Raw genomic sequence first — 26,913 nt, forward strand, 5'->3', positions numbered from 1 at the left:
GACATATACGGCTCCAGAACTAAGATCAGTACATATATATAGATCCCCAGAACAAAGCCTTGTACATATATACATCCCCAGAACCAAGCTCTGTACATAAATACAGCACCAGAACCAAGCTCAATGCATAAATACAGCACTAGAACCAAGCTCAGTACATAAATACTAGATGAGAACCAAGCTCAGTACATATCTACAGTATCAGAACCAAGCTTAGTACATAAATACAGCACCAGAACAAAGCTCAGTACGTATATATAGCACCAGAACGAAACTCAGTACATAAATACGAGAACCAAGCTCCGTACATATATACACCTGAACCAAGCTCAGTACATAAATACAGCACCAGAACAAAGCTGTGCTCAGAAATACAGCACCAGAACAAAGCTCATAACATAAATACACCAGCACAAATACAGTTCAATTTAGTGCAACCCCTGCCTTACAGGTTTGTATGGCGTAAAACTACAGCTTCCAGCATGGCCTGAACAATGGTAAGGATATGCTCGGAGTTGCGGTTTCACCAATAAAAAAAAAAACATACCACCCAACATCTCGCTGCAGATCATACAGTGACTACTGTGCTAATTAGAGGCAGAATAAACATTTACATTGCGTGACTCACAGGTGACGTCATCTCATATTCTAGTTGTTCTTTTTCTATTTTCTTCTCCATCCGGCCCAGACCTCTGACTACCACATCTCATTTCTACAGTTTGCCGCTCAGATGTCTGAGATGTCAGATGGCGCTCAGAAGTGATTCTCACTTTTCAAATATTTCTGCACCTATAAACGAAGATAAAATTCACATGGTGCCACACACTACTCCCCTAAATATAATAGCGCCATACACTGCACCTCTAATTATAATAGCGCCATACACTGTGTCCCCCCCCACACCGTGCTCCCTGTAGATGGTGCCCCCATAGAGCCCCATGTAGATAGTGACCCCCATAGAGCCCCTTGTAGATAGTGCCCTACATACAGCCCCCTGCAGATAGTGCTCCACATATAGCTGCCCCTGAAAATAGTGCCCCGCATATAGCCCCCCTGTAGATAGTGCCCCACATATAGCACATCCTGAAGATTGTGCCCCACATATAGCTCCCCCTGTAGATATTGCCCCCTGTAGATAATGCCATTCACACATTTAGGAGAAAAAAAAAACTTTACATGCTCAACTGATACTGTTCCTGCGCCGTCCTGTGGCAATGCAGGCCTAGTCTCATCTGAGCAGGTCTGCTGTGGCTGTGTCATTAAAAGGCTCTGAATGACAGGACAAGTCATTCTGCCCTGCAAATCAGCGCTTTTTAACGACGCAAGCGGTGCGATGACGTCATCACTGAAATGTAATCATTCAAAGGCGCTGAATGGTCGTGAAAAGATGGCGGAGATCAGGTGATTATGCCATGTTACCGCCAATGCGGCTGCCTGCTTTTCAGCAGCGGCGCTGAATACTTTTAGCGCATGTAGAGATACAGAAGATTCTGCTGCCTGTATCTGCGCATTAACTGAATGTGTTCAGCGCCAGTACAGAAAAGAAGCGAGGCGATCACGTGGCAAAATAACGTGACCGTCACCATTGTTGAAAGCTATGGACGGGAGGGGGATGGAATTAAAGGCAATTTCCTCGTTGTCTTTTGCATCTGTTTTCTTATGTGATTCAACTAACGTGTTAACTTTATTGTTCTGGTCAATATGATCGTGACAATACCCTATACGTGTTTTTTTCTCTCTTCTATAAGGCTTTGGTACATTTAGATACCGCGGTCAATAGTATCCAATGCTTTAGTATACTATAGGGTTAAATGGCCAGAATTAGAAGTAAATCATATCCTGGTCATCAGAGTAGGAGCCCGGCTGTCATCAGATGGCCGGGCACCCACTCCTCCCGCACCGTAAAAGGTCTTATGCATCGGAATGAGGCCACTTTTAAAAAAAAAAGTGTGTTAGCAGTCTCTAAGGTGTTAAGAACTCATGCACACGGTAGAGCCACATACACAGAGGATGTACAGTGGCATATGGAGTCCCTGCGGTTCCGTAATATGTAGTGGTAGGTACCCTGTGTTTCACTTTATGGTGCATTTACGCAGCAGCGTATTATGGGGTTATTCTCCATAGAAGCAATCCTTTTAAGGCATATTCATATGGTGCAGATTTGCCATAGACGTACTAGCCTTTCCTCCCTACGTGCATCAATGAGCGTTGGGCACCCATGACCTTGTCACCGGTTCACAATTTGTCCTTCGTTGGACCACTATAATAGGTAGGTACAAACCACTACATACTGGAAATATCTCACAAGACCTTCCGTTTGGAGATGCTCTGACGCAGTCGTCTAGCCAATACAATTTGGCCATTGTCATAGTCCCTCAAATCTTTACGCTTGCCCATTTTTGCTTCCACCACATCAACTTCAAGAACTGACTGTTCACTTATTGATGAATATACACCCCCCACCCTTGATAGGAGCCATTGTATCGAGATAATCAATGTTATTCACGTCACTTCATTTATTTATTTTGCAAATTATACGGATATCTGCAATCCTTGTACTGATCTCTACAATAAACAACACATGCATGATGATTGGTGAATGACTGAAAAAAGCTGGCGGAAATATAATTTTTGGGAATTATATGCATATATTAGTGTGTGTGTGTGTGTGTGTGTGTGTGTGTGTGTGTGTGTGTGTAGCTATTGCCCCTCCAGACATAGGTGTGTATTCACAGATGTGCTCATGGGAAAATTCCCCAGGTAATGAGCTGCATTGTCTTGTTTACAATCTGGAAGGAGCAATAGATTTCCTTAGTTTCTCTTGCCTTCTACACTCTGGGGGGGGGGGGAGCTATAAACAGTGGACACATCCTGTATTGTATCCCACATCAAAGGAGGTTCCCACAGTCTAACCCCCCCCCCTGCATGTGCATGAGTATGTGATGTCATACAGAAGTGCACAGGAGGGTTTAAATAATCCAGAGCGCTATACTTCGCTCTCTCTTTCTTCCCTACCACCACCAACGAAGGACCTCCTGCTCCCTCCGGATCACCGCTAAGGATCCTCCCCCTTTCCATCTGCAGCAGCTCTACTTCATTCTCTCTCCCCCTCTATACAACAAGCATTTCCCCTGGTCATTATCCTACCCTTCTCCCCATACATTTAACCCTTTACCTACACATTAACCCTCTCCTAGCTAAGCAGTGCACACAAATACAGCAGAAGCGGTATTAACCATACACTACAGTACTGCAACCTCTCTACTGTAACCCTTTCACTGCCATACAGCTGCACGTCTCTTTCCCTACACCCCTTTTTGTGTACAAAATTAACCCCTGAGTTACAGGGACAGTTAGAGTCAGGTGGGGGTGGGATATAGAAGCAAGCGTGAATGTACTGCATTTCATATGTATGTTTAGGTATGTGGGGGATGTTGGTGTGGTATTGTAATATATTGTACTGGTGTTTTGCCACGTGTAGTATTAGTACGTATTAAGTTATATGAATTGAGGCATACTGATACTATATCGTTAATATATACTTGTATGTATGTAGGTAGGTGGGTGGGAACTAGTATAGGATTGTATGGGTACTGTTTATGTGTTATTGTACTAATACTGTGCCATGTGTAGTATTGGTACACGTAATACATATTAAGTTATTGTATGTATTGAGGTATAATGATACTATACCGTAAGTATATATGTATTTACTGTGTTGGTGCTATTTTGTGTTTTATATCAAAGTGTGATTTGTGTTGGTAATAAATCTTGCTTTGCTATACAATTGTGTCGAGAATCACCACGTACACACACACTTAGTGGCACAGCAGATAGATAGAGAAATACAAGGAAAAATGTAGGGAAGCTAGGCATAACCCTAGTGACACTAATAAAAGGATGTAGTAAGAGTGGGTGACATGAGCTATTGTACCCCACTAAATATGAGGCCTTTAATATATTTTCCCTAAAAATGAATTCTGAAAAATCTACAAGTTTTCTGCAAAAAAACAAGACCTCGTATCTATATTAATGAAAAAATAAAAATGCACAATGGCATTATGTATTGTAGAAGTAAGGCTAAGTTATAAGGCACAGTATTATTAAAGAACATTTTTTTTTACTATGCAACAGATCTAATGGATTGAGAAACTAATGACAAATAGACTCATTGTATCTATTAAGCCCTTCCCGACATTTGTCGTAAAGTATACGTCACGGAAAGGCAGTGCTTCCCCCAAATTGTCGTATACTTATAACAAATGGCTGGCACCGGCTCAGAAGCGGAGTCGGTGCCATCATCCCCGGATGTATCTTACAGCTGACACCCTGCTGTAATGGCGGGGAACGAAGTTAGCTTCGATCCCCGCAATTAACCACTTACATGCAGCGGTCAAAAGCGATCGCTGCATTTAAGGTGTTTGCAGCTCATCCGCACCCCAGCAAGGAAATTCCCGCGGTGTCAATGGCAAAAAAACAGCCCTCATACGACTACGTCTATGAAAAAATAAAATTAGTTAAGGCTCCAATAAGTCAGGAACGAAAAACAAACGCAGTAGTGCAGGCCCAAGGGGAACATTTCTCCTGTTCCAAGCGGCGATTTATCAAGGCCCTAAAATTAGGGAACAGGAAGGGGAGGGCCCAAACATATTTGCTGGAAGCTAGGGTGCCCGTATTATACCAGGACAACTCTTTCCAGCAAAATTCCCCAGACTTCAAAGGTGCGGAGTGTGGACCAAAAGGGGGATAAGAAAGGACACCATTTATCAGTGCGACACTGGCCTGTGCAGAAAGGATTGCTTCCCAGCGTAACACACATCTATGGATTATTTTATTGTTTTTTTTACCCCATTATTATACTACCGGACTATGCCCCTGATGTACTCTGCCCGGCTGACACGTACCCACACATTATAAACTAAAATACCAGTAATACCCCCAAACAAAACTACCAAGCAAAATCCACACTCCAAAAGTGAAAAGGCATTGCTTCCCTACTGAGACCTAAAGTGTGCCCAAACAGCTGTTTACTTCCACATTGATGGCATCGCCATACCTGGGAGAACCCTTTTAACAATTTTTGGGATGTGTGTCTCCAGTGGCACAAGCTGGGCACAACATATTTGCCACGGAAATGGCATATCGGGGAAAAACTGCAATTTTTACTTTGCACCATCCACAGCCCATTAATTCTTGGAAAATGCTCACTACACTTCTTAATAAATGCCTTGAGGGGTGTAGTTTCCAAAATGGCGTCACTTCTCAGGTGTTTATTTTATTATTTCACATCAGAGACTCTGCAATTGTGAATCAATACATCGCCAACTTAGGCTTCAATTTTGCATACCATTTTGCATGGTACTCTTTCAGTCGTGAGCCCTGTCCAATGTCCAGGCAAAAGATTAGGACCACATGTAGGGTGTTTCTAAAACTGGGAAACATAGCATAATAATCAGAGTGCTCTCTTGTTATGGTGGCACAAGCTGGGCAACATCGAGTGCACACGATTTCTGAAAAACACCTTTGGGTTCAACATGCTCACTACAACCCTAGGTGAATACCTTGAGGGGTGTAGTTTCCAAAATAGGGTCACTTCTGGGGATTTCCACTATTTTAGTTTCACAAGGGCTTTGCAAATGCGTCATAGTCCCAGAAACCAATTCTGAAAAATTTGCACTCCAAAAGCCAAATGGCGCTCCTTCCCTTCTGAGTCCTACTGTGTGCCCAAACAAACAGTTTATGACCACATATGGGGTATTGCCGTACTCGGGAGAAATTGCTTTACAAATGTTGGGGTGCTTTTTCTCCCTTATTTGTTGAGAAAATGGAAAATTTTGTGCTAAAGCTACGTCTTATTCAAGAAAAGGGATTTTCTTTCCGTTTCACGACCAAATTCTAATAAAGTCTATGAAACACCTGTGGGGTAAAAATGCTCACTACACCCCTAGATGAATTCCTTGTGGGTGTAGTTTCCAAAATGGGGTCTTTTTTGGGGTGTTTCCTTTGTTTTGGTATCACAAGACCTCTTCAAACCTGACATGGTGCCTAAAATATATTCTAATAAAATTAAGTCACTAGGTGCTCCTTTGCTTCTACGACCTGTGCTTCAGTAAATTAGCACGTTATATGTGGGATATTTCTAAGCTGCAGAATCTGGGCAATAAATATGGAGTTATGTTTCTCTGGTAAAACCTGTGTTCTGTGATTTCACCTCCACTTTTCTTTAATTCTTGTGAAATGCCTAGAGGATTAAGAAACATTCTAAATGCAGTTTTGAAAACTCTTAGGGGTGCAGTTTTTAGAATGGGGTGACTTATGGGGGTTTGTATTGTATAGGCCCCTCTAAGCCACTTCACAACTGAACTGGTAAAAATAGCCTTTTGAAATTTTCTTGAAAATGTGAGAAATCGCTGCTTAAGTTCTAAGCCTTGTAACGTCCTAGAAAAATGAGAGGATGTTAAAAAAGTGATGCAAACATAAAGTAGACCTATTGGAAATGTTAATTAGCAACTATTTTGTGTGGTATTACTATTTTTTTCTTTTTACAAGCAGATACATTTAAATTTAAAAAACTGCTGATTTTTGAAATATTTTGCATAATTTTGGTGGTTTTCCACAATTAAATACTGAATGTATCGATCAAATTTTACCACTAACTTAAGGAGAATTTGATAGTATAACAACGAGGTTAAAGAGGAAGAAAATTATTAGGGTGTTCTTCCGTTCAAAGCAATATAAAAAAAACCTCTTGTATTGTAAAAAAGGAAGAAGCTTTATTGTCTCCTACTCCTTCAGTGGTCTTTCTCCATTGTATTTCGATGATTCTTTGAAGAAATATATAAAGCTCTGCAGGATATTTGCAAAAAATAAATTATTCTTCAAAGTTTAGGATCTTAAAATTGAGCAAACTTGTCATGCTTCTGTAATATATAGCGGGTTTGCCCCTCTATCTTTTCTTTTTGCCAATTATCACATAAGTTCTAAAAATGTATTTTTGCCAATTATTTTATGAAATGTTAAACCTTTTCCGGTGGAGAGTTCAGAATAGATTTCACTGTCTTTATATGTCAAATATACTTTGTTTATTCAGAGAACTAGAATCTCCTGTGTTGTAGTTCTATACCTACTTAAATTTATATGGACATGCCAAGAGCAGATCATTCAATGTAAACCATCCTGACAACCATGAAGAATAGCATACTTACCATTGAGGCAGGGCGTGTGGCTGTTATTGGGCACGTGGGGAGAGGGGCACAGCCCAGGTTGGCCGCATCCCTTATTCAGAAGGTGGTGAAAACCTGTGCAGAGATCCTTTCCTCGCAGACCTTACGTTAGCAAACAAGGGTGTGGGGAATTAACCCAAGGATTATAGAAAGTGGTTAATGGATGGGGCAAACAAGCATAAAGTCGTCCTGTACCAGGTGGTTAGGGGTATGGGAGTGTAATATTTAACATGGGGCCCCTCACCTTTATCTATGCTCCTGGCAGACTCTCAGCCAAAGTCTGCCACAGGATTTTATCTGTCTGATCCAATTGTTTCCCCTAGAGATAAGTGATACCAGTGTGATTACATCCTCTGCATTCTACAACCCCTACTACTTTCCCATGGAGAGACAGGCATTGAGTTGGTCCAGTTATGCCAGAATATTATAATTTGTCTTCACTGTGGGTGTTTGAGAAGCAAATCTGGTAGTGAGAATCACAAAGTAGAAGATACTTGCTTTATAGAATTCAGTCCATTTACTTTTATTCTTCATTGTGGAATATGTTTTTATGTATTTTATTTGCTTTTACTGTGAAAAACAAATAGCCAGTTGTTCAGACATGCACATGTGGCGGTAGTAACTTATTTTTTTGCCAGAAAAGGTGAGAAGAGCTATATAAAGTACACTTTCTTAAAACAGAATGGCATTGTGTGCTACATAAAAAATTATACAGCTGTAAGCTATAGAGAGCATAAAGGCACTCAAATAAAATGAGTCAGCAAGAACGTATTTTAAGGCCAATGTATGTATATTGCATGAGTCAAACTGTGCTCAAAGTACTGGCTGAACTTTGGCAAAAGTCATAATTCTGTTTTCAAATAACCGGTAGGCAGAGGAACTTAATGTATTTTCTTCGTTTTTTTTTTCCCTCAGGCAGCCCACTCAGCGTATTCTGCAGAGCCTTCTTTGGATTTAGTGGCGAATCAGGTCCTATGATCTACTGGATGAGGGGAGAGAAATTTATTGAAGAATTAGAGAATCATATTAAGGAAGGAGTTATCAGGTAACTAATACCAGTTGCAATTAATTACACCTCAGATGTTTCTTGTCGACAGAAAACAATTGTGTATATGTTCCATGTATACATATGCTTCAAAATACAGACCACACACATACTCGTCAACAAAAACCTAATTGTTCCACATTTCTTGAATCCAAAACACAGACCATTTTGTGCACTAAAGGGTTTCTACCAGAATCAAAAATGATCCTCTGTCCATAGGTTAGGTTATAATTATCTGATCGCTGGGGGCCCACTACTGATCCCGAACCCGCTGTTCCTCTCCATTGTTTGACCGCAGTGAGGGGGAAATTGAATGGAACTGCGATCGAGCGTGCATGCTGCTGCTCCATTCAAAGTCTATTGGAGTGACGGAAACAACAGAGTACATTTCTCAGATGCTTCTGTCATTCTCATAGACATTAAATGAAAAGCGGGCACATCCTTGACCGCCACTGCACTCAAGCTACTCCTCACTGCAGGGAGTGTGGTGAAGAGAATCTGAGGGTTCCAGATCCCTGTTCTTGCGATCAGTCGGGGTCTCACAGCAATCAAAAAATGATCACCTATCCCGTGGCTAGTTGACAATTTTTGATTCCTGGGAATACCCCTTTAACTTTATTTCATGCAAAAAGTGTAGCAATTACTTTACATACAAATAAACAAACAAAAATGTCTGCACTAGTTTGGCTGACAACTGCTATGGTGGCCAGTACTGTATCTATCTGGTTATCTTTTGTACACAGGCAGTTGATGTCTCACTTTATCACTAGGGCTAGGTGATATGTGCTGACCACTACTGGTAGAGTATAAACCAGCTAGATAGTGCCACATTTAGTGCCCCTTGTAGATGGTGCCCTAAAATGCCCTCACTAGATAGTGCCAGTCACTGCTTCCTGTAAATAATGGCACATGGCCCCCCTGTAATAGGGTATACAGCGCCCACTGTAGATAGCACCACACACAAACCCTGTAGAAAGTCCCAAAGTGCCTTCTGTAGATAGTGCCGCACATTCCCCTGTAGATAGAGCCACACAGGCCTCTGTAGATAATGCCACAGTGCCCCCTGTAAAGAGTGCCACAGTGCACTATGTAGATAGTGCCACACAACCCCCTGTTGATAATGCCAGAGTGCCCTCTGTAGATAGAGCCACACAGTATCCCCTGTAGATACATAGCCCCCTCTAGCTAGTGCCACACCTTTAGGAGCGGGGATTCCGCTCCTAGAGGTAGACCCTGACGTCACTATTCATATTTGGACAGTGACGTCCAGGGCCCCTTCTGCAGTGGAATCCCCGGTCAGAGCGCTGATGATGCTCTGGCCAGTATTCCTCTACTGGAGGAGCCCCTGATGTTCCTGTCCATATACGGATAGTGACGTCAGGGGCTACCTCTAGGAGCAAAATCCCTGCTCCTAAAGGTGTGGCACTATCTAGGGGGTGGGGCGTGTACTAGTAGAGACTACCTTCCATGTCTTTGCTTAGCCAGAACTTCCGGCTGAGCAGGGGCATGGCGCGTCATCAACTAAGTTTACAGTGGGCCGGGCGGATGTTTCATAAGCTCTAGAGCTCCGCCTCTGGTTCCACTGCCCTTAAACGCAGTTGATGACTCGCTGAGCCTCTCCTCAACGTCAGAGGAAATAACAAATGTAGTCTAGGTGTGGTCACGTAACTGCAATGTAGAAATAAGTAACACTCCCACATATAAACACACTTTATATTAGAGAAGTAATTGTAAATGCCACATTAAGTCAAAATAGCAATAACATTTATTCCTGGCCAACCCCTTTAAGCTCAGCTTAAAAACAGTATGTAGTAAGCTCCTAAGCACCCTCTAGTGGTGGAAAATTTGGACTTTTGGGCTTTTTTGCGACTTCTATGCCAGAAAACTGTTGGAGAAAGGTGGATAAATCCCCTCCTCCTTTAGTCTGAACAGAGGACTTGGAGCTCAGTATTAGAAACATAGAGCTACAACCGTTTTAAAAAATATATTAAGAAGTTAATCAGCACAGAATTTTGGACCTATATTTAGGTTACAAGAAAACCAAACTGGTGCAATAGGGGGAATATTCTCTTCAAGCAATTACTATTTTCAGCATTATTTTCTCCAAAACTTTCCTTTGTATTGAAGCTAAATACTAAATTAAGAAATAATTACATTTAGCTTTATGCTGGCCATTTACATAAGAGAGATTTCAACCGAACCCACCGATTTCCTTAGTTTCGGCTGACGATCTTATGTGTATGGGTAACTCCTGATTCTCCCCTGACAGCAAATGTAGAGGAAAAGATGGCATGGACATATTGGATTTCCTTTGTTTCTGCTGAAATAAACTTCTAAACTGCTACTAGAAAAATCCAATATCCGGCTAAATGTAAAAGAGTAATAGTGAAGAGCTTCCATAGGGAAATCAATTTTTCCTCTCATTGTCAGCAACAGAATACAATATCAGTAGAGAGAGCAGGGAATTGGCAGTGATGGGCGTCAGTCTTCTTTAAAAGCCTAATTTATAGAAACCTTTAAATTAAAGAAATTTCTTAGAATTTATTAAGGACTATTTGTGCCTTTTAAGTTTCAAGGCGTAAATGAACATTAACAAGCCTGCTATGAGGTACATAGTGATTCAAGTTTAGTATGTGTAAAAGGTCAGAGGATGGAAATATCCCAACGCATTGGTCCCTGATTATGGAAATGTCACTTGTAGAACACTCCAGCTCTTCCTTTAATGATCAAGGAAATAAAAATATGTCTTCAATTGGAAATGCTATAAGGGTTATAATGCCAGCCGGTGAACCTGCAATAGAAAAGGAGCTATTTAATAAAAGCACTTCCTCCACTGTAATCCTCACTTTCATAACTGATCATCTAAATGTTTCTGGACTGTGCTTCAATGATCCTGCAAATAGTAATAATAAACTTTACATCTTTCCAATTAACTGAGAACTACGTAGAATGCAAACATTGTAATTATGCTGGAAAGCTACAAATAAGGTGCGTGCTTAATGGGAGATTCAGATGTTAGATTTCACAAGATTATACTTTTGTTTCATCATAAAAAAATAATAGCCTGATTTACCTTAGAGGACCTGTCACGAGGTCGTAACATTTGAACTGCTTTACTGACCTGAATCGTCTGTCTCCCTGATTCCAGTGATGTTTTTGTATTTTTCCTTAGACCCCCCCCCCCCCCCGTTCCAGATATATGGCCCATTGTTGTGTTGGCTCCCTAGATTGCTAATTTGCTGTGGTTGGCCAACAGGGCATGAATTACCCTCAAGCTAGCTGATTGGTCAGCATCAGAGGCAGAGAAGCAACTCCACCCATAGACTAACTAGAGCAAATAAGCATATAGGGAGCCAACACAACAGTGAGCCATATCTCTGGAACAGGGGGGTCCAGAGAAAAAAGACAAACCACTGGAATCAGGGAGACAGCGATATTCAGGTCAGTTAACCAGTTCAACTTATATTACCTAGCCACAAGTCCTCTTTAAGTTACTCCCGGATGTTATCCGGATATTGAAAACATTCTGGGTTTTGAATATTCTTTACCAATAATCTATAGATAGTAATTATTTATTTTGTCTTGTCTGTTTGGGAGATTATGTAGACATGCATTCTAAACAATCATTATGTTCACTTATGTAGAAATTACATTGCATGTGAAATCATGTAGAAGATTAGATTTTAAGATATTCTGACTGTGGCTACATTTACCGATTTTAAAAATGAACCACCTACATTTTACTTATATCAAAATATTATGTTAACTGTAAAGTGTGTAGTCTACTAACCAAGCCCAAGTTAACACCATACTGCATTGGCAGAGGAGTAATCCAAATCTTCCATTTGCTATTTATAAGACTGGTATGTCTTGATATGCCTTTAGGCCCCCTTAGGCAACAGGGTCCAGGTGTGACTGCTGCTTCAGCACCCCTATAGCTATAACCCTATGTAGTGGCCAGATGTTGCATTAATGTAAGGGCTGATTTACACCAACGTGATATACGTTCGTGCAACATGCGGGATTTTCACGTGCGTCGCACGGACCTATGTTAGCCTATGGGGCCGTGCAGACAGTCAGTGATTTTTGCGCAGCGTGACTCCGCTGCGTAAAACTCACGACATGTCCTATATTTGTGCGTTTTTCGTGCATCACGCACCCATTGAAGTCAATGGGTGCGTGAAAATCACGCGCACCACACGGAAGCACTTCCGTGGGACGCGGCGCGTGATTCGCGCAACAGCAGTAAAAAGTATGATTGAAAACAGAAAAGCACCACGTGCTTTTCTGTTTACAAACATACAGAGTGTCATAATGATGCCAGCTGCGCGAAAATCACGCAGCCGCGCATCATATGGTAATGACACACGGAGCTGTTAAGTGCCTTTTGCGCACGCAAAACGCTGCATTTCTTGCACGCAAAATGCACACGCTCGTGTAAATCCACCCTAAATGTGGTTTGCAAAAATGGCAGCTCCCATTTCAAAAACACTTTTTTGAAAATGCAGCATGCCCTTTTTGGTGCATGTTTTTGGCCTGTTGTCCCCATTGACCTCAATGGAAAGAAATACACTGGTGATCACAGTTGGTATGTTTTTAAATGCAGCAATACAATGCTTTATTCCATAGTAGTACTAGGATCAAAAGGGCCTAAGCACCCAGCAATTCTCTATGCTCAAACCGATCCATTGTTGAACGGACTGCAATATAAGAGGTGTGAGGCATGGTATTCTTCCCTAAAAGCAAAGATTCTAGGAGAATGCAGTACTATTTTACCTTGCAAAAAAACTCATTGGGTATGTTACAGCCGATACCTCAATACAATGACAGAGTTCGGAGATTAATCCAATCCCAGATATTTAACAGCTTAGATGCTGTGGTCAGTAGCGATACTGGCATCTAAAGCCTTCAGAAAAAGAAGAGTCCCCTCCATCATCCCATGGCAGCCCCCCCCCCCCCCGCCACTCAATCGCGGGGTTCCGATGGTTGCCTAATGAAGGCCCCAGGACTGCCATTTTTGTAAAAGTACAATATACTGCAATATAGGAGTGCATTGTTGAAGGTAAAAAATGTTAGAGTTTTAGTAATAAGCAAAAAATATCAGAAGATAAGAGAAAAATAATTACATTTTCCCCTAAAGAAATGTAAAAAATACATAGGTATCTACATGTACATAAAAGTCCAAACTATTATAATATATGATCACACACAGTAAAGTTTGTAGAAGTAAAACATAAAAAACAATATAATTTGGTATCGCAATAATCATATCGACCCGCAAAATAAAGTAATTTTAACCAAACAGTGAAAGATGTAAAAGCAAAATCTAAAGAACAATGAAATAATTGCCGCTTGTTTTGTTTTTTTTCATTCCATCCCACAACATTTTTTTTTTTAATTTGTCAGTCCAATAAATGCTGATATTAAAAACTACAACTCGTCCTACAAAAATAAGCCCTCAAACAGCTATAACAATTAAAAAATATAATAGTTATGGCTTTCGGAATGCGGAGAGGAAGGAATGACAATTAAAAAACAAAAAAAAGCTGCAGCGGGAAGACCAAAAATTCCAAAAAGTAAATAAATAAATCATCTCAAAAGTTTCCTCCACATCTCACATAGTTATGAAAAGCAAATCTGCATTGATAAACTACAGATCCTGTATTATAGCATAAGTAAGCAAAATTGTACATCAGAAATTTAGGAGCTATATTGATGGCCATGTAGGTTGCTACCACAGTTTACCAATCCATCACTAAGAAATTATTGAAAATTAGTTTTAACCTCTTGATAGAAGTGGACATCCCTTAGATAGGTATAGCTCTGTTCACACTAGGTTTCTGACAAAGGTTCTGGTACTTTTGACAAAAGAATAGCACATTCTACATCACTGTTCTTGTTAAAAATACTGGAACCCAATGGACACCAATATAAGTCAATGGCTTCGGATTTGTTTAAAAATACATCCAGCATAGCTGTCATGGTGGTCATAAACGGAAGTCATGTAGCTAATGTGTACATTGCCTTATTTTGTAGAATGTTAGGGAAAAATATATATATAATAGACGGATCGTTGGTTTTTGTCAACTCATATTTCCAACTGTCTAGATAAATGTCAGTAATGTATTTAGAATGTGTATATAAAAGTATGGGAAATGTTCTGTTGTACGGCCATTGAAATAAAGCTAATGTTTCTTTTGCACAGTGATCAGTTTACAGTAAAGTTTTTATACTTTTATAATCATCCCTTTAATTTAGGTTACTTAGAGAACACCTCGGGGAGAAGGAGGTAGAACTGGCTCTAACATTTGACGCAATTCAAGAAGCAGACCTGGGTAACTACACCTGTCATGTGGAAAACCGAAATGGCCGAAAGCATGCTAGTGTCCTGCTAAGGAAGAAAGGTAGATATTGACTTCAACTCTTAACTAATAATTGGTTTCTACTTTGAAAATAATTTTATAATCAAGATCTAAGTTTAGCTTTTGATTACTTTCGTTGGAGCAGATGTAGGTCAATAGGTTTTTATTTACAAATCGCTTATGACAGCCCTATTGACTTTTTTAATAAATCGTACTTCTTAAAAGTAGGCCATATTTCTCATACCGTTTTAGAACACAACTAAATCCGCACTTCTTGCCCATGGCGAAATTCATATTGTTATCATAGGATTAAAACCCGATTGGGGTTTTACTGATTCATCCATCGATAGTTTGATCCACCAGATTTGAGATTTGGCAAATCAATCTTCCTATTGTGTTCTGTGGATCAATGAATCATTAAAACAGAAAAAAATTATTTGGTTACCAGGCTTATACAGTCTTATTAACTTATCTTGCTACTATTACGGGATTCAGCATTTTAAATTGGACTCTTACGTAATCAGTCAGAATAAGTAGTTTTAGGGATAAACAGGGAAAATATATTTTACAGTTAAGTACGTCATTATGAAAGGCTTGAGAAGATATGACAAAAAATTCTGTTTAATAAGGGAAGAGACATGGCGAGGCACGCGGCTTAAGAGATTTACATATAATAAACCCTCATAATAACCTTAGCCAAAATTCTCTAATTCATTGAACAGATAATTGGAAATCGGTTAATTAAGCAAGACCATATTTGGCTAGGGCTTTACGCTAGATCTACTTAACGCTTAGCTTCTATTGAATTACTACATTAGTAGATTAAAATAGTTTTTCATGCAAATATAAAATATCTAGTGAAAATCCAAGCTTGAGTATTTTTATAACGAAACATGAAATATTGGAAAATTATTCAGATAAAAGAAAAGGTTTCTGGAGAAATATGATCCAGGGGGATTCTGGGTACAATTCTTCTTGTAAATTAAGTTTTAAAATACTTTAGATACTAAATATATTCTGGGTAATGTTAGGGTTCAGGGATATGGGCCGGTAGAAATCTTTTGGCTGATACTGTACCTATAGGTGCCTGTTGTTTCATATGGAGGCACGTGGAGGATTTTTCTCATGGATTCATATGGAAATGTGGCATGCTTCATTCTATGCTGTATTATGGAGATATTCTTCCCTAGTAGCATAGCTTCTAAGGAAGAATATGGTGTCACATGGCGAGATGCATATGTAAACAAAGAATGGTGCAGAAACTTAGTAGAGTACATATTCTAAAAGTTTGGGGACCTCCAGTGCTCGTTCAGTTCTTCCTTGTTTAATTAAAGTTCTTTAAAAATGTAAGCTTGTTCTTCAAGACTCAAATGCCCAAACTATACAAATATAGCAAGTAGCCACTGTTGAAATTCAGTTGATTAATTATCACCATTCTAAGTCGTGTGGGTGTTAATGGGCTCACATGTGACACTGACTGATCCCTTAGGATGCATTTTTAGGGCTCATGCACACGAGCTCTGAGTTGTCTGGAACTGTAATACAGTGCCCATGGACTTCTATGGGTCTATACTGTACCTCCGTTTGCCCATGATTTCATTCAGAGGTTATGGTATGAATCTGACGGAAGAAAAATTGTGATGTCATATTACAGAAATATTCTCACCTAGTAACATTGGGGAGAAAATATCAAAAGATTTATGCCATTTTTCTGGCTCTCATACCTTGACCCCCTCTAAATCAGACTAACCCCTTTATCGTAAAAATAAATAAATGTAAATGTGTATTTCACGCACCTAGTTGCACATTAAAGTCAATGGGTGCGTGAAAACCATGGACAGCACACAGACGACATCCGTGTGCTGTCAGTGTTTCACGCATCAATTACACTGAAAAAAAAGCTCTTGCAAGTGTGTGAAAACATACGCCACACGCAAAGCACACTGATGCAAAAACGCAACGCACACGGAACGATATACGCGCACTTTTTACGCACGTAAATCAGTCACACCTGTGTGAATGTAGCCTTAGATACAGGGCCCCAGCAGTAAGTATCCTTGTACTAACCCTCAGGGTCAAATTTGGCATTTCTGAGGGCCCAAGCAAAGTTATGTCTAAGGGCTCTAATCAAAGACACCTGTAGAGCGTTCCTCACACAATGCCCCCTGCCTATAGTGTCACAATCCCCGAGAATGGTTCCACACACGGTCCCCTGCCATACATCCCCCTTGTAGGCAGTGCCATGCAGTCCCCTGTAGGTAGTCCCACATACCCACCATGTCTCAGCAGACACTCTCACACATGATCAACTTAAATACAGGGCCCCAGCAGTAAGTATCCATGTACTAACATATGTTCGCCTCCGAAAAAAAGTGTGTGTGTGTGTGTGTGTGTGTATATACATATATATATATATATACACACTGTATATATATATTTATATACACAGCATATCTGTAGCACTACGACCCTATAGCCATGGATAGGATTAGATACTGGTTCAGCAGACAGTATCACACATGATAGTGTTAGATATAGGGCCCAGCTCGCTGACATTGCGGCTGCAGTGCTGGACCCAGGAAAGGTAAGTGTATAAGAAGTGCTTTGCTTTTGTATGTGTTACTAATCTTTTGGGTGTATTTGTATTTTTTTACAGGTTCGGTTGTTGGATTAGAGAACTACTTAGATTACGGCTTTTTTATTCTCAATAAAACGGTTAATGTGGGATGTATGGGTTTTTAATTTCAATAAAATACTTTTTCTATGTCCTTGTATTTTTTTAAACTTTATTTCTACCACCTTAGCAATGGCCGCTGGCTGATTGACAGCGTCCATTACTAAAACGAGGCTTAGTGTTAGCCGGTGAAAAGGCTAACACTAACCCCCATTATTACCCAGGTACCCACCGCCACCAGGGGTACCGGGAAGAGCTGGGTATGATCCAGTGCCTGACCATCTGTAGTGATGGTCGAGTACCGTGGCGGCCACAGGCTGGTATTATTAGGCTGGGAAAGGCCAAAAGCAGTGGCCCTTCCCACCCTGGTAATGCTAGCCTTCTGCTGCTATGTTGTATCTGGCTAGTTATGAAAATGGGGGGGGACCCCACGTTTATTACATTAAAAAAATGACGTGCGGGTCCCCCCCATTTTTGATAACCAGCCAGATACAACATAGCAGCAGCCTAGCATTATCAGGGTCGGAAGGGCCACTGTTTTTGGGCTTTCCCAGTCTAATAATACCAGCCTGCGGCTGCCCCAGTACCTGGCCATCACTACAGATGGTCGGGTACTGGATCGTACCTAGCTCTTCCCAGTACCCCTGGTGACGGTGGGTACCAGGGTAATAATGGGGGTTAGTGTTAGCCTCTGCACCGGCTAACATTAAGTCCCGCCTTAGTAATGGATGCTACCAATCAGCCAGCGGCCATTACTAAGGCGGTAGTGATGACGTTTAAAAGAAAATACAAAGACATAGAAAAAATATATTTTATTGAAATAAAACAAAAACCCACACAACCCTCATTAACCATTTTATTGCAAATAAAAAAGCCATCATCGAAGTAGTCCTCGAATCCAACGTAGTCCAACAACCGAACCTGTAAAAAAACACAAACTCATTAGTAACACAGGTGGTAGGCATAGCTACAGGGCCCATCTGTGATACTGCCTGTTAGACCATGTATTTAAGCTTACCACAAGGCAGGCTTAGATACGGGTCCCCAGCAGATAGTAATCTTATACTGTATAAGATTACGGTCTGCTGGGGTCCTGTATCGAAGCCTGCCTTGTAATAGGCTTAGATACAGGGTCCAACAGACAGCATCACACATGGGCCCTGTATCTGTTAGACCATGTATCTAAGCTTACCGCAAGGCAGGCTTAGATACAGGACCGCAGCAGGCAGTAATCTTATACAGTATAAGATTACTGTCTGCTGGGGTCCTGTATCTAAGCCTGCCTTGTGGTAAGCTTAGATACATGGTCTAACAGACAGTATGACACATGGCCCTGTATCTAAACCCATGTGTGATGCGGTCTGTTGGACCCCGTATCTAAGCCTATTACAAGGCAGGCCTAGATACAAGACCCCAGCAGGCAGTAATGATGTTACACTTACCCAACTCTTCGGTGCAGCGGATGTCCTGACACCATCCAGCGTTGTGACGTCATGATGCGAAAAGACGTCAGGACTTCTGCTGCGCTCTGGAAGGAGGGTAAGTATAGCGGTATTACTATAGTAACTGGGGCCCGTGTATTTTATGACCTAGGCCCCAGTTACTATACTAAATTTCTACAGACGCAGTGCGGGGCCCGGTCGCAATTGCAACCTCTGTAGCAGCAGTCACACGGGGCACTGGGCCAAAGATCCGGGCATCGCAAATAAGGCCCTGACGCTGCTTAGCATCGGGACCTTGTGTGAACCGCAGCATGGTGAGTGGACTCGGAGGGGAGAAGTGAAGAGGAGCATTGAGGTGAGGATATTTTATTTTATGCCTGATGGTATGATAGAAATGCTTGGTGCATGGCCACGGTCATTACGTCACAATTGTGGTGCAAGGCCAGCGGCAAGGTCAGACACTTCTTAAAGAGGACCTGTCCCTAGATCCTACAAAGTGAGTTAGCAGTCTCAGAGACATAGTGGCTATTGGGTGAGTCCAGCGGTGTTTTTCCCTGTACTTGTGTGGCCCCCCTTCGCTGAGTTATGTCTATGAACCCCTCTATATTTAGCAACAAATATGGAAATGGCTCGCTGATTCGCCAAGTGGGTTTGGCTGCCAGCGATTCTCAGTGGGCAGAGTTACCACTGAGCCTCTGACGCTGACCTATCAGCATGAGGCTGTTTCCTAAAGACAGTCTTCAGCTAGCGTCATCACGTAAGTCAGTCTTCAGCCAGCGTGGTCTCATGCGATGACGCTAGCTAAAGACTGTCTTTAGGAAACAGCCTCATGCTGATAGGTCAGCGTCAGAGGCTCAGTGGTAACTCTGCCCACTGAGAATCCCTGGCAGACAAACCCACTTGGCGAGTCAGCGAGCCATTTCCATATTTGTTGCTAAATATAGAGGGGTCCATAGACATAGCTCAGCGAAAGGTACAGGGAAAAACACAGCTGGACTCAGTCAGCAGTCTCACCTAACAGCCACTGTGTCTCTCACTTTGTAGGCCCTAGTGACAGGTCCTCTTTCATAAATCTGTTAAATAAAAATCCCTGTCCTTGTAAATCTGTCCCTACGTGCCTCTATTCAGGCTCCGTGAGCACACGCAGAGCTGTCATTTGCATGAGGCTTTAACCAGGCTACAACTCATTCAGTCTTAACCAACAAATTGCCTGTTTATAGAACTTTTAAAACAAGTTTATATTTGTAATAATGAGAATATAGAAGATGCAGAAGAGAAAATAATGGATTTTTCTGGCAGATCTATTTCAGATCAGAAACAAGGTTACAAATATTCTGATTTGAACAAGATGAGAAGAATTGTAACTGGTAAGGAAATGCAAAGTGAAAGAGAGGTGAATCACATACAGCACCACCCACTCGGTACATTTATCACCTAATTGATAGCGGTGATGCATAAAAGTCTAGCCGTCTCCTCTGGGATTAATCATAGGTAGCTGGTTATCAATTGTGAGATCTGGAAAAGATGATACGTCTCCTGAGCGCAGGTGCTAATAAAATATAAAGGGGACTTAATAATTATCTTAGACAATACGCATAAGCAATATACCAGCCAAGACAATAAAAAAAAAAAAAAATTTTTTTTCCATCAGCCCTATTAAAAGTTAATAATAATGAAAGCGTTGCATTTAATATAGTCTTCCTATCCACAATACATATATTCACGTCTTCGTAGCACATGCCCTGTGCTCCCGGAATCAAATAAGTCCACTGGTTTAATGACAGTGATGGCTGTTCCTAGAGATGTGGAGTACAGAGCTGTGCCCCTGAATGTGGAGTAGTAGTTCCACATTTGGGTGGTTACTATGGAAACCTGTGTTTTTCACAGGGGTACGTCAGGAAGAGTTATCTTTGTCTCCTCTGTAATTCTTTATATAAAAACCATTGATTATAGTGATCTAATAGCCTGTAGCCAAATTCAGGGACAAAGTTTTTGATTGCCAGAAATTAAGAACAATTGGATGTTTAGCATTGATAGATAAGTAAAATATTATTATTATTATTATTAATAATAATAACTATTGTCCAAGTCTTAGATGCTTCCCAATATTGAGACAACACCACCTAAGTTTCTTCCTGGCTTCTAACCTGTTTGTTACCAAAAAGTCAGGGACAGATGGAAGGGAGTATGACTGTAGGGTGACTACACATGTTTTTTTTGTAGTCTATTACCATGGAAACATGTAGGTCTGCATAGCGGTTGTAGGCACAAAACAATAGGACATATTTAATTAAGACTATTTGCAAAGATGCTTATTTTTATTTTACATGCTTTGGAGCAATTAAAAACAAAAAGTATACCTGGTTTGCGAAGGTGGACCTTTACTTTATATGAACAGGAGAATTTTAGAGGTTAAATCCCGTTTTTGTCCTAAATAAGGAATACAGTAATATTTGCTCCAAAGTGGATCTTTATTTGAAGTTTCTACATAGGATTGCATATTTAATGAATTCTTTGAAAGCCAGCACGTTCTGCACAAAAACAATGCAGTAGCAAATATAGAAGTCTAGATGCAGGGCACATCATTTCCAAATGGCTTGTCAGATTAGATGTAATAACTCCCTTGTTCTTGATTCAAAACATAATTAGCAGCAAAGGACGAAAAAAGAAAGTACATTTACATGTACACCTGGCAAAGAGCGACGAGCATACCGCTCAACAAGTACGTCTACAAGACGCTGGCATTCTCCCACAGTCAACATGATCAGAGAGAGATGCAAATGACTCGTTACAGTTCTGTGAATTTATAAGACGTGTTTATATGAGCACTGATTGGTACTTATTTTACATTTAGCGTAATGTGTGGCATACTGTCAGTAGCATAATCATTGCATAATATATTAGAATAATGAATAAATTAACTTATCAGATGCTAGAGGCAGGGGATATATTTAATTCTTCTAAGTAGTTGTAAAAAAAATCCTGATTGTTTTCCATAGTAAACAGAAATTGTTGTCAAAAATAGAAATAAAATTTTTCCCCAAAATGGGCTTAAAGGGGATGTCCAGTGACAGACAACTCTTGACATCCTGGTATATGTAGAAATGCTCTTTGCTCTATACGTAGTTGTGAATAGACTAAGGGATGTGGCGGCGACAAACGATAATCTTTCACTCTGGTAGATGTGGCCGATCCATGAAAACCCAACGATTTATTGCTCATCTGAGCGTTGCACGCTATTACACATGGCGTTTATCTCTTACATTCTAACGATTAAACAAAAATTCTTACAAAAATTGCCCCTTCTAATAGGGCCCTAAGTGCAGTCTGAATAGTGATTTATAAAGAGGTAAAACAATGTTCTTGTTATGCCTCTTTTTATGCACCCATGATCTTATTTGCCTTGGCAGCAGCTGCCTGACAGTGGACGCTACAGTTAATTAGGCCTCATGCACACGAACGTAAAAACGGTCGTAATTACGGGCCCATAGACTTCTATTGGCCATGGGTACCTTCCCATTTGCTTACGGGAAGCTGCCCGGGCCATTGAAAAATATAGAACATGTCCTATTTCAGGCCGTAATTATGGCACGGGCAGGCCCATAGAAGTCTATGGGGCTCCCGCAATTACGGGTGGCTACGTGTGCGCACCCGTAATTACGGGAGCAATGCTAGGCGACATCAGGAGATAGTCACTGTCCAGGGTGCTGAAAGAGTTAAACGATCAGTGTGGGACATAGAGAAGGGCCTGCACTGATCGGCAGTAACTCTTTCAGCACCCTGGACAGTGAGTACCATGTGCAGCGCTCACAATATAGATGTCTAAAGTTACTTCAAAAACCTGTAACAAAAAAAAGTTAATACTTACCCATAACTACCTGCTTCATCTTCCAGTCCAGCCTCCTGGGATAACGTTTCAGACCATGTGACCGCTGCAGCCAATCACAGGCTGCAGCAGTCACAAACTGCCGCGTCATCCAGGGAGGTCGGACTGGATGTCAAAAGAGGGACGCGTCACCAAGACAAAGGCCTGGGTACGTATGAACTTGTTTTACTTACAATCGCATGATTTTAGATCCAGTCCAATGTTTCAGGTGATTTACTTTTATGATGGTCATGTGATAGAAAATGGTTGATAAAGTCGTTTTATTTACCAATTTAATTGTATTTTATATTTTTCTTTTTCTTAGAATTAAAGTATAACATGGAACTTGCTGGAGGTCTAGGTGCTATCCTTATTGTATTCGTTTTGCTTGTCACAATCTATAAATGCTACAACATAGAAATAATGCTCTTCTACAGACAGAATTTCGGCAGCGATGAAGCTGCAGAAGGTAAGTGGTGTTTGGTTTGGACTTTTTTTCGTTTATAAACAGCAGAGGCCAATCAGGTACAGGCTTTCATCTTGTAGTCTGTATTGGCGTAATGGCAAGGGGAATCTGAGTGGGCATAACACTGTTCTCCTCTAAATTGTAAGGCGGATAGGAGCAGCACAAGTGCAGATTACCAAATAAATGGTCGGTGCTAAGCTTCAAATGATAGGAGTGACATCTCCCCATATGACGTATAACAAAGAGACAAGAGCATGGAAGCAGCACTCACGAAAAAAAAGTGAAGTTTATTCACCCAACAAATGCAACGTTTCACTTCCTCAATGGCTTGAAAATGCTTCAATTGAGGAAGTGAAACGTTGCATTTGTTGGGTGAATAAACGTCAATTTTTTTTCGTGAGTGCTGCTTCCATGCTCTTGTCTTTTTGTTCTTATTCTCTACATTTTTTCCGTGACTTCTATTGAACATTATGAAACTTTGTTTAAGTTACACTTTTTAGGGTACAACCACACATCGCATAATAAAAATGGGAATTTCCGATCAGACTTTTTGTTCAGAAATTTCTTCTACAGTGAGATGCAGTAGAAAGTGGAAGAGATATGAACAAATCTCATACACACACTGCAGAAAAAGTCTACAGAAAAGACATGCGGATTAGGAATCTGCAGCATGTCAATTTGTCCGTTCTTAAATTTCGCAGTGTTTATGTCACGGTTACTCTTAAATCGGAATTCCGCTCCAATTTTAATCCGGTCTGAAAATTATCATCACAGTTTTCTGACTCGAACTCATTCCCAGTGCTCGCTAAGGATGCATTCACTCTGTGCGATTTTGCTGAGATTTTAACCGTGCGGCCCAAAAAAAACGCCCCAAAAAAGCATGCATTTTATGGCATTTTAAAAGGCATGCATTTTTCAGCTGCGCAGCAAAGAAACGCAGCAACACTGCACCGTGTGAATACACCCTTAACGCACCACGACATGCCGGTACGTCATGGTGCAGGAGGAGAAGTATGGAGCGGGCTCCCGCGCTGAGCCTGCTCCATATGCTGAGGGTGTCAGCTGTGATTTACAGCTGACACCTGGGACTAACTGCCAGCAACAGCGATCGCTGTTGGTTGTCATGGCAGCCTAGGGGCCTGATGAAGGCCCCCAGGTCTGCCTTCACTCTGCCTCTGTTAAGCCATTCCTCTGGCAGGGCTTAACAGAAGCCTTTAAAATTTTATATACACTGCAATATATTAGTATTGCAGTATATTGTATCAGCAATGCAACGATCACTGGTTCAAGTCCCTTAGGGGGACTAATAAAATGTGTAAAAAAAAATTATTCAAAGTTTAAAAACGACCCTTTTCTCAGCTTTTTCTAAAGTAATGTTAAAAATAAAAGCAAAAAACAAAATAGGTATCGCTGTGTCCATAAAAGTCTGAACTATTACATTATAGCATTATTTAACTCGCATGTTAAATGCCGTAAAAAGAAATATAAAAAAGCAAGAATAGTTGTTTTTTGGCCAACTTAGCGGTAAAAAATGTTTTAACAAGAAGTGACCAAAAAGTCATATGTACCAAAAAATGGTACCAATAAAAACCACAGCTCATGGAACAAAAAAAATAAGCCCTCACACCGCTCAATGGACGAAAAAATAGAATATTGCAACACGTTTTATTTTTGTAAAAGGAGTAAAACATAAAAAACCCCACAATATAAATGTGGTATTGCCAAAAACTTATTTACCAGCAAAATAATTTGTCGTCTTTACCACACGGTGAAAGACTGAAAATGGAAACCCATGGAAAAAACTGTGATTCCTCCATTTTCTAGATCCACCCCACGTAGAATTTTTTTTCAGTTTCCCAGTATATTATATGGTACTTTAAACTGTGCCAATAGAAACTACAACTCCTCCCGCAAAAAACAAGCCTTCACACCACTCCATTGACGAAAAGAAAAAAAAAAGTTAGGGCTGATAGAAGGCGGGGAGTGAAAAACCAAAATTCAAAAATGTTTGGTCTTTCAAGTGGTTAATGTGATGATACACTTAGCACTTTAGCTCTTAAAGGCTATGTACACTTTTATCTGACTTTAAACAACTATTAAATTCTACTTTTTAAGATACAGCTAAGTTTATGAACTTAGATGTGATTGATATTAGCTGGATCCGGTCGGTCAGAGACATGCAGGACCAGCATCGAGCCAAGCAGTCTATACAGGTGAACTGACGGAATCTGCATTGATAGAATGATACAGGATACATAGAAGCTGTATGCTAAAAAGTAAAAACTTTTTTTTTTTTTAAATAAATATCAATATAAAAGTTGTTTAAAATCAGATAAAACGTTGATTAAAACAATTTCACTTCAAAAGTTTACATATCCTATAAAGTCTCCCACAATGTCTGTTTGGGAGGTGGCATGTAGATTGTCTGAATATATATATCAACCATTAGATGGCGCCATTTATACTGGCACAGTATTTGATTTACTTTGACTGGAAAGTTGCGAATATAAAATCACATACATCCATAAGGTTTCGAGAATGGCATGCAAATACATCTATTAGGCTTCATCTTGATGCTTTAAAATAGACCTAGAATAGAAGTGATTATTCGATTTGGTCAAATCTACTAAATTGGCTCTTCATCTATTTTTTTTGCAATGTCCAACACCCACTCCTCCATAAGATCAATAAAAAACAAGTAACCCATAATAATAATCATAACTTTTTTTCTTTCATGGAGGTAAGAAACGAATAGGTTAGTCTGAGGGTTTGTGACAATGTAGGAGTGTAGACCATGCTATAGACTTCATGCTGTTTAGCTAATAAAGTATTGCCCGGACTGGATAAATTGTACCAAATTCATAAATGTTAGAAGTATATGTTCTGCACGGAATTTCAGCCTTCGCATAAAAGCAGAAATGTTTGCATACATTGACAGCAAGCAAACATCTTGACAACGGTGAGGAATGAAAAACAAGTATATTAAAATGTTATGCAAAATTTTATATACTGTGCTTATAAAATGTAATTAGAAAAAGTTTTAAAAATAATCCATAACTAAAGAAAAGCCATGAAAACCGCTACTAAGGAGGCAAAGAGTAGCGGTTTCTGAGCATGTCATAAAAGTGTATAGGTCAACAGGAGGCAATAATAAGCAAAGGAGAAAATAAACCCAGGATAAATAATAATAATAAATCGACTAATAATAATAATAATACTACACAACTACTACTAATAATAATCTGATAGTAATAATAAACTAATAATAATAATAACAAACTAATAATAATAATAATAATAACAAACTAATAATAAAATACTAATAATAACAAACTAATAATATTTTATTTTTTTTTGGATGCACCATTGATTTCACATTCTTATGTACTAGATAATATCAGCGTGTTCCTGCAGCAGAACTCCCCAGCTCTGACCCCCTTGCTGTGTCTAGGTTGTGCAGTGCTATGTTTATGTCAACAGTAGAAAAAACGGAATTGAAGAAGCATTTATTATGGTCTATTTTACCGTGAGCTACACATGCTGTGCCAGTTACAGATACTGCAGATGTTGATAAAGCAATGTCGCAATTATTCATCTTAGAATAATTTTCAATTTGTCAAAACATTAGTATAGTCACTTCTGGGATACCACTATTACTGTAATTTTGACAAGATAAAATAACCCAGAAACATTCCCTTCATTATTCCTTTGTTTTCATGCATCACAAACCCTGGTTAAGTAGCAGGGTGGCTCCCTATGTGGGGGACTAGAGGACCCAGCATGACTACAAGGAAAACTGAGGTCTGTGGGTCCACTGCAAGCAGAGAGTTTACATA

At 40.2% G+C, this 26,913-nt stretch overlaps 1 protein-coding gene across 2 annotated transcripts in view; it reads left to right on the top strand.

The window, feature by feature from the left end:
• Positions 1-26,913, top strand: part of IL1RAPL2 (interleukin 1 receptor accessory protein like 2) — a 708,817-nt gene that overhangs the window by 671,159 nt on the left and 10,745 nt on the right. For both annotated transcript variants that reach the window (XM_075834359.1, XM_075834360.1), the window contains 3 exons: positions 8,139-8,268; positions 14,527-14,672; positions 22,937-23,080. In XM_075834359.1, coding sequence (XP_075690474.1) covers positions 8,139-8,268; positions 14,527-14,672; positions 22,937-23,080 — 420 coding nt within the window. The remainder of the gene's footprint in view (positions 1-8,138; positions 8,269-14,526; positions 14,673-22,936; positions 23,081-26,913) is intronic.

The sequence above is a fragment of the Rhinoderma darwinii genome, chromosome 8 (assembly GCF_050947455.1).
Source record: "Rhinoderma darwinii isolate aRhiDar2 chromosome 8, aRhiDar2.hap1, whole genome shotgun sequence".
NCBI lineage: Eukaryota > Metazoa > Chordata > Amphibia > Anura > Rhinodermatidae > Rhinoderma > Rhinoderma darwinii.